The sequence below is a fragment of the Opisthorchis viverrini genome (assembly GCF_000715545.1).
Source record: "Opisthorchis viverrini unplaced genomic scaffold opera_v5_439, whole genome shotgun sequence".
Lineage (NCBI taxonomy): Eukaryota > Metazoa > Platyhelminthes > Trematoda > Opisthorchiida > Opisthorchiidae > Opisthorchis > Opisthorchis viverrini.
The window spans coordinates 307,985-321,721 of record NW_008752097.1 but is presented as its reverse complement, the minus strand read 5'-3'; the positions used below and the strand labels follow the sequence as shown (position 1 = coordinate 321,721).

The window sequence follows — 13,737 nt, the reverse complement described above, 5'->3', positions numbered from 1 at the left end:
ATAGATAGATAGATAGATAGATAGATAGATAGATAGATAGATAGATAGATAGATATCAGTATTCCAGGAGGTGAACCTCTGTGAAAGACACATCGCAGAATAAGAAGCGCTCTTATTCCCAGACTGGAAAGCTGCCGCATCGAGTAAGCAGAAAGGACACCATTCAATCGCCTTGAAGTAGGAAAAAGGAAAAACGGGTGGTATTCTATAAGTGGATGTGCTGCACACAGGTCGCCTCATGATTTAGCTGGCACGATATTCGAGATATCGCAGTCGATTTTCATAAAGGAAACAAAATTAATTTCCAAATGATTGTATTTCCCGAAAACAGTCCAATTTGGGTTCAAGTAGAACATGAGGTTGACGGAAACTCGGGGACTGCGCCTAGCTGATGAGCCCCAAGAAGGGCGAAACCGGTCATGTGCTGTCGAAGAGTTTTCAGCAACCTTGTGAGTAGTTTCCTTTATGAAGATAAACGAGTGGGTTTACTCCAAATTTACTTATAAGCTATTCAGACCAGCACGCAGTAGTTGCTGCCTATCAGGGCACCATAAACATCGCCACCATGCGCCATATTTGGAACGTAGGAAGGTGAAGGCATATGGTGAACCTCAGTTCCATCACTCTTTTTCATGAAGAAGGGTAGCGCGCCGCGCATAAAACAATGCTGAAGTCTATGGCTCTCCAATTGAATTGGTTAAGCTCCCCAAACGAGATTGGAGAAACACTGACTAAGACATCAGGACGGCAGCCTTTCAGAACACACCGAAACACTGCAAAAGATGTTTTGAGTTGTAATGGTTTCCAGCACTATTTTAGAACATTCGTGACAGAATTGGAACCAGGAGTGATTGTATGTGTTACCGCCCTCGATTTGATGGTTGTTTATATGAAATTAGCTCCAGTGATCCACTCAACTGAGGTGGGAAATTGAAGGTTGCCATAAAATTGTACTCACATTCACTTTTACTGATGTTTTTTAATCTCTAAGCCTAATGGGACCTCTAATCTCTCTTAGGTTAAAGGTGTAAACGCAGGGTAGGTATGTTGTCTCGCCATACCTACAGGGACTACCTAAGATGAAAGGTTGAGTTCACGGTCACATGTGATGTATTTGACCGGTCGGTTTCTTTTTGAATTTAGAGCGGTTGACGTTGTTTCCGGAACTGCCTTAGCAGTTCCTCAAAGTATGTGCCAGAATGTATGATTTTTTCCCCTAGGAAGCACAGGTGGTTGTTGCGATTCAGCCGAAACACACCTGAATTTCTCACCATGAATGACCTTCAAATTTGTGTTTCGTACAGAGTTTGTCCAGCTGTTCAGCTTACCTGATGGCTTTCAGAAAGGGCGAAGCACTCGGTGGATTCTGTGGAGTTTTCGTCGACTTCATGAGTAGCACCGAGACGTTCGACCGCTCCTATTAGATGCGTCGGCGTCCGTTTGACATTCACCTTCAAACCAAGTCGCGCCAGAAGGACCTGAAGCTTGGTGGTGATGATAACTGATACTCTTTTACGTCCACCTGATAACATTATTTTAGGTAACATGTAAGAATGTTGCTTGACAAGTGAGAACCCCCCTGAGGAGACAATTTTTGTTGTACAAAAGGTAGGAACAACGTCAGCACTTAAATCTCGTTTTCTCTGTACAGGGTATGCCTTTCGCTTTAGCTCAACACTGCAAGGGTCACATTTTTCCTCATAGTGCGCTGTCATTCCGGCCTCAGATGCATCAGATCCTTGCGGTCGATTAGATGCAGCGTTCACAAACTAGGATAAGAAGGGAGGTCGAATTGATGGGCCTGTTTCCATTACTCCCAACGGAATGGAAAAAGAATGATGTGGACGAAACCTGATTCATTCACCCTGGTCACATCGTCAGCAACGAAGGGCGCATTATCACAAGAATGGTTGTCCGAATTCCAGAATGGTGCACCATACATTAAAATCACCCTGATTTTGGGAGATTTGTGTGTATGTACTGGCCATGCACCCTGGAAATCCACGTGTTCCCTGCTTTCCTTCAAACTGAAATCGGTAGCTTTGCTCCGCGTGATGCTGTCATGTGCCGGACATTGCATAGTAAACTTACAAATTCATACCTGTCTTCGTATTTGCTGGACCGGATCTTAAGGGTCATATGTACCAGGCTACAGTAAGGGCTGTGTTGTTGTATGGGTGCGAGACATGGCCTCCTCGGGTAGATGATGTGAGGCGTCTTCAGGNGTCTTCAGGTTTTCGACCACCGATGCCCCAGAAGCGTGGCTGGTTGTGGATGGCGTCAGCGTGCTACTGGCGAGGTGATTAGAAAACGGGTATTTGGTTGTGCTTTAGGTACTTCAGTCGGAGAAAACACCTAGCATCATCGACTACGATGGCTCAGTCATGTGCTACGCATGCCGAAACATCGTCTACCGAGACGAGTGTTGTTCTCCGTGCCTCCTTCAGGATGGCGCAAACCGCGAGGTGGACAGCACATGACTTGGCGAAAAGGCGTGAAAGAGATCACGAAGAGTTTGGGTGTTGTTGGTGTTGTACGCTTTCCAGGATGGGGTCCCCGTGACCCCGTCTGTGCTTGGCTGGAGACGTTGCAATAAATGGCAGCTAACTGATCTCTCTGGCTGTCAGCTTCTTTCAAGATTTCTGATTGAGCGGTTGGAGGTTTAGGCACCTCAGAATGCCTGACATAGGCCAGCACTAGGTGCCCTCCCTCACCCACACTTTATCTCTTCTTTTCACCCTAGGGCTTTTAATATAATTATATATATATATATACATATGTATATATATATATGTAATTGTATTAAAAGCCCTAGGGTGAAAAGAAGAGATAAAGTGTGGGTGAGGGAGGGCACCTAGTGCTGGCCTATGTCCGGCATTCTGAGGTGCCTAAACCTCCAACTGCTCAATCAGAACTCTACATGCTGGAAAGTACCTTATGTGGGTAGTAGAGATGCGGCGATTCTCAGACGAAGGCTACGAACATACCTGTGGTGGCCAGCCGGCGTCTTCGGTAGCCGACCTGTCTGTTTGGCGAAAGCTCGTGACATTCCTCTCCTTTGATGGGGCTATCGCGAAGCTATATGTCCCCAACCGAGAACTTTCAAATGAAAATCCATTCACATTTTAGTGTGGTCAGATGCCTATGACCTGGGAAAGCCATCAAATAGAAAGTCGTGGATTGTTTGACCTTGCATAATCCCTTCATAAATTCTTTGTTCACGTGTTTTGAGATAAGATAGCAAAAAACTGAATGCATTTGAATGGGGAAATCTCGACAACTTCCAGAGCTCATTCACCATAAATTCTGAATTCATGGGGCAGTCGCGATTAGTCAATTCAGTATTTTGTTTCCACCGAATCTCACTGGCTTACGATCCTTTCAGTCAGGGTTTTTTGGGATAGGTAGAATGGTAACCTTGACAGGCTGCTCCGGCATGGAGTAGTTTCCAATTACTGATTTGAAAGCATTCCCCCGATCAATCTTGCCCGGAAGACAGAGAAATTGCTTCAGCAATACTTGGTAAGTCAGTAACCCCTTTTGCGTTGAAGCGTGACCAAGTTCAGTCCGTCTAATAAAGCTCATGGGTACGCGCCTCTGTTTGGGATACTAAGATCAATAAGTGTGGTGAAGCGGACAGTTCATTGAATCAGACCTCCCTATGAGAATCTGTACGAATAGGATGAACACAGAAACGTAAAATAAAGTTCCCGTTTGTAATGCTTTATAACAGCAATCTTAAAGTCAGCCTGAACAGACTTATCAGTAGGTGAGATGACCCATCACGAATCAGATGTGCTGCATACCTATGGTGCCAGATGAATTTTTGTAGGTGAGGTGTTACCGACTGATCAGCTGTCACTGTTCTGGGAGAACTTTTTCTGTTAGTTTTCGCAGTCTCTGAGTCAATAGGTTGGTAGTCGTCGTGTCCATTATGTGGACCTAATCACTGATATGACGGGGTTGCCCTAGCAACCACTGGTCAGCACGACACTCAAAACCGGTTGAACCGGCTGCGAACACCGAACGTGAGCTTGTGTGAACAAAATCAGGTGTTTTGTGTTGCAAAACCGGAAGCCAAAAGGTTGGTAGTCGTTGTGTCCATTATGTGGACCTAATCACTGATATGACGGGGTTGCCCTAGCAACCACTGGTCAGCACGACACTCAAAACCGGTTGAACCGGCTGCGAACACCGAACGTGAGCTTGTGTGAACAAAATCAGGTGTTTTGTGTTGCAAAACCGGAATTTCTTGTGGGTCAAAATTAGGCTACAATTCCAACGGTTCAGAGACGGTGGCTACATCCCGCTACTGTAGCAGCCAAGACAACTTTTTTGTGTGGACTTTAGGCTAGTTTTATCGTCCCAGTATCAATTAGCCTTACAAAACTTTCTAAGTCGTTCTTTTCAAACAGAGCTTCCGTTAGGCGTACGCTCGCATTGCCTGCCAAACGCATGGAGTCAAAGCCTCGGCATGGCTAGGGAAATGCACTGCAGATGAGCTATACGAAGAGTGGAGCGCGAGTTTACGGCTTCGCCGCTTTGGTACGGACTCACCAGAATGAGTGCAGCAGGAACGAAAGACGACTTCAAACTAAAGTGACGTGAACGTGAATTCTACGGATCTTGTGGCCACCTACAACTAATCGAAAATCTTGTCCAACAGGAGAGATTCAGTCGAATCCTAGGAAGTCTCCTGTCAAGACCGCATTCGTGTGCAACTAGGAGTATTTGTCGAAATCTATCCAAGTTGGGTTCAAGTTGAAGGGAACTCGGGGATTGCGTGGTAAGCCGTACGAACGATTAAACCAGTGATGGGATGTCGAAAGATTTTCACATAATCTTAGTAGACCGAAAGGTACTTTCCTCCGTGGGATTTCAGTGTTGATGCGTGGTACCCAGGTTTCTCCTCGATTACAAAAATGCCCCAGATAGTACGTGCACAAGTTAGCGATCATATGCCACCGAAAGTAGTGACCAGTCGATACGCTCGGTACTTTGATGTATTTTTTCTATCTGTGTGCAAGACCGAAAAGCTACGAAGTTCGGTCTACTTTGAACTATTCGGCTGACGGAGTCACCCGCTTCAAATTACAGGCAACGTAACCCACTGAGATGAAAAAACTGTCTACAGGACTCGTTCGGGCTATTGATCAATTCCAGTTGTATCGACGGCATTGCAAGGGTGCTGTGGCAAATGAATTCATCATGAAGTAGCTGGGGTACAGTCGAAAGATCCGTACCCTAATCCTGGTGTTTATTTTTGACCTCAGTGATATTCCACATCAGTATTTGAATACAAAAATATCGACCGCATGACAGTGTAGCGAGTTTCGCACATTCTCTCAGCCTCCTCCAGGGTGCGGTGAGTAGCACTCACAACATTTCGTTCAGAGCAAGTCTTACACATTTGTGACGTGCCCCTCAATGCGCATAAACATCCAACGTTCTTCATCGAAATGAGCAGAATTCTTCTTACCCTGAGCTCTTCATGAAATACCTGGATAGGTTCGTAGAACATAAGGTTGACGAAAACTCGGGGACTGCGCCTTCCTGATAAACCCCAAGAAGGCGAAAACGGTCGTGGACTGTCGAAGAGTTTTCAGCAACCTTGTGAGTAGTTTCCTTTATGAAAATACGCCCGGCTAGATTCTTTTGCATTTTACGCCTTCTCGATCCTCACTATCCAGCCATTCAAGAGATCAATAACTTGCTGGTTATAAAGACCGAGACATGAGTCTTGTGCATCCAGTGGCATTGACCAGATGAAGTAGAGTTATTCGGTGAAGTGCACCAATGGGAAAGTTGGTTCTCTAATCTCTGATCTATACGCTGATCGATCTGACCATACTGGACATACCTTGCGAATGCAACAAAGTGAACAAAAAAGCTGAACCTATTATTATGAGATTTCGTCCTGTAAATCGCTGCTGAAAGGCTTGGAAGCACCGTACGACGGTTTCTTCATCCTTGTTGGAAATCGTCAGCAGTGTGGATCTCACGAAGCACCAGGGTATATGAGGACTGCTCACCCTGGGGGCGAGTCAACACATATGACCAATCGATGTTCATTCCATACTCGAATGACGAGTGGCAAGATGCCAATAGTTAAAAGCGAATTACTCACAGCACTGGTTTGTGAATTGCGGCTGAACGCTGAAGCCTTCAAACTTTTAACCGGGATGTTGCAGTTTCCTTGTGAGTAGTTTATGAAAATACGCCCGGCTAGATTCTTTTGCATTTTACGCCTTCTCGATCCTCACTATCCAGCCATTCAAGAGATCAATAACTTGCTGGTTATAAAGACCGAGACATGAGTCTTGTGCATCCAGTGGCATTGACCAGATGAAGTAGAGTTATTCGGTGAAGTGCACCAATGGGAAAGTTGGTTCTCTAATCTCTGATCTATACGCTGATCGATCTGACCATACTGGACATACCTTGCGAATGCAACAAAGTGAACAAAAAAGCTGAACCTATTATTATGAGATTTCGTCCTGTAAATCGCTGCTGAAAGGCTTGGAAGCACCGTACGACGGTTTCTTCATCCTTGTTGGAAATCGTCAGCAGTGTGGATCTCACGAAGCACCAGGGTATATGAGGACTGCTCACCCTGGGGGCGAGTCAACACATATGACCAATCGATGTTCATTCCATACTCGAATGACGAGTGGCAAGATGCCAATAGTTAAAAGCGAATTACTCACAGCACTGGTTTGTGAATTGCGGCTGAACGCTGAAGCCTTCAAACTTTTAACCGGGATGTTGCAGTTTCCTCACTCCCTGCTTAAGATGGGGAAAATTTTTGGGAACGCCGAACGCGGACCTAGCCAAGTTGGCGGAGGTCGAGCATTGAACCCCCATACGATTGCTTCAATAAAACTGGCCCGTTGGTGATTAAGTGTCATGGCTCTTCATACATCTAGCGATGAAATTACCGCGAAACTTCAGAATGATCCCGTCTATTCGGCATCAAGGAGGGCACAAGTTCCTCGTCTGTAGTCGGCGGAAGCCGGTCAAACGAACAGTTCGCCGTGAAAAGTCCAAATTCGACACCAAAATGGGGACAAGTAGATACATTAATTTACGCAGTGAACTTATGTTCACACAACTGAACCGAAAATATCACCTGACCAGAAAAAATCGACCTCTTGGCAAGAACAGAATGTGGCTTTCAATAAAAAAAAACCCACGTGTATTTCGTAGTTCAACAAATGTCATTGATTTATCTACTGACAGTCGCAAGGTTCTGAAATTTAGTCACTGATTTGTCCTAATTTGTCCAAAGTTGTACGCGGTACGTTTTCTCCAACCAGAACGGATTCGAAAACTTTTTCCTCGGGTATCGGAACGATCTTCGGGTTTGGCCTTCCGTGACCCGTATACAATCACCCAAAAAATCATGCTGCTGAGGATACGTGAGTACACGCGTTGGTCCGCTGAGGCTTGAAACATACCGGGGTATCTAGTCCATCCATAGGCCAAACATCTCCCAATGGACTGTGTGCAAATGCGGAGTTCTTCAAACCAACGGCATTCGTCACACCTAGTCTCACATCCCGGCATCGACAACTCACCAGGGTAGACCAGCCTAGCAGGTACGCGGAATACGGTCGGTACGCTCGCCTATTCAGGTCGAGTTTCAGACAAGGCTGGTCTTGAAGCGATCGAGCAGGGATGAACAGACTGCAATCGATCTGTAGCAAAACGAATCACCCTTATTCTGGTTTACTTCCTTCCAATTCACAAGGAACTTGGATTACATAACCGTTAGTTTGTTTACTGAGATGGGCAAATTGGTTGCAAACGTTTCAAGACTAAATGAGATATAAGAAGATTGCCGTTAAAAAACCTGGATTCCGAAAGAAGTCATGGAAACACAAGCATCCGAATTCACAAAGTTTAGCCGAAGCACTCTGGCCCCGGGAAGGTAATCAGCAAAATCAGGAAGGATACAGTCATTCTGTCACCTTGCAAGATAAAACAACGATGTTTCGAACCTCGGAGCAGTATAACTCTATTTATTTTTGCGAATAACTGGCTGAAAAAAATAGATCAGCGGAAATGCACAAACACCGCATGCGAAATGAATACAACTTCAATTAAGCCCTCATTAGGACAGAGCGGATCACAGCAGCCTTAGTGTGTTACAATCAGTCCAGTCTGTTTGCCATACCGAATACTAATTGTTTTTCTGTTCGGTGAGCTCACAATTTGGTTGCAAACGTGAAGAAGCACACTTCATCAGTCAGAAGTCTTGATCTACACGAAGATTAACGAGGACCAAGAGTAAATCTAGAAAACGTTGAGGTCCTGGTACGCGAAAACACACCCCTTGCAGATAGGCTGATAAAAGTATGCTAGACCTTCACTAATTCAGTCAATCGAAGTCCAAAGAAACTAACCAAATCTACGTACCACTACGAGACAACGGATAATGGGAAGGATGTATCAGGTGATAAGAATGGCAATCGTGGAATGAGTCGGAGAGGTCATCCGAAAGCCCATCAATCAGGGAACCAGCCTCCCGTCAAACCATCAATACTGCCAGTCGCAACACGAGGCCCAACCCCTTTATCAACAAGGCATATAAACGCAAGCGTAGTACTGCTCAACGCCTATACGCTGACCGTCTACAAAGCACCACCAACTCACTATTCACTGATGACGTCACACGTTTGATGACGAAACGTTTGCAATCGAATTGCCCAGCTCACGACCGTCTGTACAGTCTGGGCTATCAACATACACCGCAATAGCAATTCTGAGTACAGTAGGGTTCGTTTTGAGAAAAAAATCAACTGTTCCATTTTTCAGCGATATGCTTCTTTTGATCATTCACGTGTTTCTGAGAGATTTCGTTGATTCTTCCAAGCGATATGCTTCTTCTGATCATTCACGTGTTTCTGAGAGATTTCGCACCCACAATAGGCAAAGACCAACACAAGACCTCAGGTTGTTCTAACGCAGTGAGAACCACGAATGGGTACAAAAGCCTCCTCTTGATCTGGTAAAGTGGTATCCAATGGCAGTCACAAAATCAACCGGTAACTGCGCTGAAACAAATAAAAAAGCACGAGGAACGACGTCATGTGCTTTCTGTGAAGTCAAATCCGTTTTTCTTATTCTGCAAATTACAATACCTGTGGGAGCCTCAAGTGGTACCGTCATTTGGCAAGAAGTTAATCACTACTGGTGAAAAAAAGAATGCTTCACTGCGGAGTTATTTATTTGGAAATGCCAACTGAACAGTTACAGACTACTGGACAGAGAAGCAAAACTCTCATATGCATCTTGTTTAAAAAAACTGAATATCCTTCCTCGCTTTGAACGCGTCTTCCTGAACTTTTCTGGATATTCGTTGGCTGTTGCTCAAATCCAAGCATATGCTACAGAGCGATTCCACAAATTCCGTAATGGATTTCACTTTTCAAGAGACGCAAAGTGAATTTACGAGGGAACATACTACTCGCATGCCTCCCCATCAGTAGTATCACCGTTATACTGCGACCGTTGTGTTCCCTGGCTAAGCATTGAGTACGTCACCTTATCAGATGAGATACTGTGTCTCTGAGTGAGAGACACTCTTAAAGGCAAATCAGATCTCGCTAACAACCGCCAAAGTTCATTTGGATTTCCTCCCTCCTCAGGGGAGCCTTCCGTGAAAACAATTTGGTATTTCACTAATCTCGTGCAATTTGAGTTCAAGTAAGACATAAGGTTGACAGAAACTAGGGGAGTGCGCCTACCTGAGGAGCGCCAAGGACAGCTGTCCAAGATTTTTCAGCAACCTTATGAGTAGTCTGTTAGGTCCGTACAGCACATCGTAACATCTCGAATGTCGTGCCAACTGAAACATGAGGCAGCCTAATGCCGCACATTCAGTTGCCTAAAATCATGATAAAAGATATACACTAATTTGCAAATCAATTTGGTTTTCATGAGAGATTCAACTGAATCTCTCGTTTATGCTACTCTACAACTGAATGTGCTGCACACAGGCCGCCTCATATTTCAGTTGGTACGATATTCGAGATATCATAGTACACTTTCATGAAGGAAACTACTCACAAGGTTGCTGAAAACGCTTCGACAGCCCACGACTGGTTTCGCTCTTCTTGGGGCTCATCAGGTAGGCGCAGTCCCCCAGTTTCTGTCAACCTTATGTCCTACTTGAACCCAACTTGCACGGAACTCCCTCAATACACCGATTCGGTTTTGACGGGAGAGGAAACTAACCTGAAACCCAAGTGAATCTCTTAAAAAACATCATAAACGAGAAATTCAGCTGGGTTTCATCTGAGTCTCGTGCCAAAACCAAATTTGTGTGCAAATGAATGTTTCGGCACGCACTGACATAACTGTCTAACCGTACGTCTAGCGTACATCACGAGTTGGCATTCCGTTTCTGATGCAAGCTGAGAACCAGGACAAAAATCAGACAGTGGAAAGTATTGCCTTGAATGTCTGGTTTACCTAGCCGTTCGTTCATCTTTATTGGGCCTTAGGGATTCTCTATGTATCTTTTGGAGATGAACAAAATCAATAAATGAAGCAAGTAAACAAAGTTGACACTGAGAAATCGCAAATTTTTGGCTCAGATATCCGAACTACTTCCAATACAATCTAAATATCCTCTCCAAACGATTGGCGCTGCTTGCTACTTGTCATTTGATGCAGTTAGAGTTTATTGAGAAAATGGCATACGGTCAGATCTGATTGAATTTGTTTGTGTTGTAAATCAAGCAAACCGCAGACAATTCCGTAATTCTATTTCACTTCTGACTGGTTGCATTTATCGATTTATGAGTAAACATTTTCAGCTGTTATCTTGTGCACGTTCATCTGTCGGCGAAACATGCACCACGTACACAACGTTTCTTTCCGAGTTGCCGAAACCATATGGATGTTTGCCCAGCTGAATGTGACCTGCTCCAATCGATTTCAGGTGATTTTTCAAACCTCGCTGTCACTTGGACATGGGGGGTAGCCTAATACTGTGGGTGTGAATTCTCGCTCAGCAGCTTTTTTCTCGCCCATCTTTGTTACGCTACGAATGAGTCATACTAGGTTGGCCAGAAGCAACACCGTGTTTGATACGGTCGGCTGGGCACGGCAGCATCGAACTACCCCTCAAGGTCGGCCACAAAGACCGCGGTAGACCAACTGCCACGGTGGTTGTACGCAATCGAACACACATCAAACCACCTTCCCACTAATGAATCTTTCTCAGCGCACACAAAATGTCTGACTTGGTGCTGAATCGCTGTGCTCCAATTGGTCAGCAAACGAAAACAAACAGCAAGAGTGGAGAACAGTCGGAGGGAACAGTCCGTAAGCTGACCATGGGCCAATAGCAGACGCGGAGTAATAACGCACCATATATGGTAGTGAAGTGTGTGAATAAATAAGACAGTGCAGGTGTCGGGCAGGTGGAAAGGATTTGACTTGGGCGGAATACGGGATACTAAACAATGGCGGACGATGAAACTCAGGCTCTCGTTGTGGACAATGGTTCGGGAATGTGCAAAGCAGGTTTTGCTGGTGATGACGCACCACGTGCTGTCTTCCCGTCAATTGTTGGACGTCCACGCCACCAAGTAAGTCAGTTCATTGATATACGCAAAAAATACTATCGATAATTAGCGCTACGTTTACCTGCATTCATCACCACTCTCCCTCTCCCGCTCTCTGTCCGTCCCTCGATTAGGGCGTCATGGTCGGTATGGGTCAAAAGGATAGCTACGTTGGTGATGAAGCCCAGTCCAAACGAGGTATCCTCACACTCAAATACCCAATCGAACACGGCATCGTGACCAACTGGGATGATATGGAGAAGATCTGGCATCACACTTTCTACAATGAGTTGCGAGTCGCGCCCGAAGAGCACCCCGTTCTGCTCACCGAAGCCCCGTTGAATCCGAAAGCCAATCGAGAGAAAATGACACAGATCATGTTCGAAACATTCAACTCACCAGCCATGTATGTGGGCATCCAGGCTGTGCTGTCCCTGTACGCGTCGGGTCGTACGACCGGTAATCGTGCTCGACTCTGGTGACGGTGTGACACATGCGGTACCCATTTACGAAGGTTATGCGCTTCCACATGCAATCATCCGTCTGGATCTGGCTGGTCGTGATCTGACTGACTACCTGATGAAAATCCTGACCGAGCGTGGTTACAGTTTCACGACAACGGCCGAGCGAGAAATCGTGCGTGATATCAAGGAGAAGTTGTGCTACGTGGCTCTGGACTTCGAGCAGGAGATGGCGACCGCGGCATCGAGCTCCTCACTGGAGAAGAGCTACGAACTGCCTGATGGTCAGGTGATCACGATTGGTAACGAGCGGTTCCGTTGTCCCGAGGCTCTGTTCCAACCGAGCTTCTTGGGTATGGAATCTGCCGGTATCCATGAGAGCACGTTCAACTCGATCATGAAGTGCGATGTGGATATCCGCAAGGATTTGTACGCGAACACCGTGCTGTCTGGTGGTACGACCATGTTCCCTGGTATTGCGGATCGTATGCAGAAGGAGATCACTGCGTTGGCTCCGAGTACGATGAAGATCAAGATCGTTGCCCCACCGGAGCGTAAATACTCGGTTTGGATTGGTGGTTCGATCTTGGCTTCGTTGTCCACGTTCCAACAGATGTGGATCTCGAAACAGGAATACGACGAGTCTGGTCCAGGTATCGTTCACCGCAAATGCTTCTAAGCTGATGCAAGCAACCATTCTGTGACATGGCTTTCAGCAATTCTTCTATTTCATCATTTATGAACTTGCCTAATATAATGCGATCGGTTGTGTATGGTTTTTGCTAGGCAATATGGGGGGTAGCTAGCAGTGAGGGAGTGGTTGGTACCATTTGTCAAATCTTCATTAAAGTAGCGTGGATATACGAAGAGAGCGTCAAGTCATGGGCTGTCTGATAGACCCTGGGAGAAACGTCACCAGTGAATAGGTTCCATTAGACCAGCAGTAGTTTGTCGCTTCTGAGAATGGTCTCTACAAACTCTAGTATGCGTGTTTGTCTTTCAAGGTCGGATCTCCAGGATTGTCGTGACTGTTTTATATAAAATATACGGTTGGATAATTGTCCACATCATATGTGGCACTCCACCCCTTTCCAAATAGCATGAGCATTCACGCTGATCCAATCATTCACTCCAAATTCATTCAGATGCTGCATGGACAACGCTGTTCTACCTCTTTTCCCTAGTTGTATCATTCTATTTATTTGAGCAGTACACAGCCAGTGTCCTATGTTGCAAAAGGTATGGTAGAGACAATAAAACATGTAACGGTACGACTTTTGAAGGGAGTTCTATGACACTTCTGGTAAAGACTGTAACGGGCACTGCTACTCCGGTCATCGGGGGTGAACATTGTTCAGCTGAGGCTGATGTGATACTTTAATGGATAATCGATTTTTAAACGCAAACAATCCCTTTACTCACATATTTTTAGTGTCGCTTTTCAAGCACATCTTCCATCCGTTAGGAACTTCCATTCTATTGCGTTTTATGTAAGCCAAGCCGAGATCGCTAGCTCAGTATAAGGGCAGAAGATTAGGCCCTACAGACTACTCGATAGTTTACCACGAAAGGTTGACTACAGCACAGTTTCCACGGAACTAGTGGTGATCACCCGTAAACATTGCTCTGAAGGAAAAGGCACTGAAATACAGTTTGCCGAACCAACTAAATCTGAAATCACCTCAGGGACATTTTATCTT

General features: G+C 45.4%; 1 protein-coding gene across 1 annotated transcript; it reads left to right on the top strand.

The window, feature by feature from the left end:
* Positions 1-11,474: 11,474 nt before the first annotated feature.
* Positions 11,475-12,716, top strand: T265_11028 (hypothetical protein; the record flags this gene model as incomplete). Its single annotated transcript, XM_009177569.1, has 3 exons — positions 11,475-11,600; positions 11,711-12,035; positions 12,091-12,716. 3 exons carry the CDS (start codon positions 11,475-11,477, stop codon positions 12,714-12,716), a joined length of 1,077 nt encoding a protein of 358 aa, XP_009175833.1.
* Between the last annotated feature and the right edge of the window lie 1,021 nt (positions 12,717-13,737).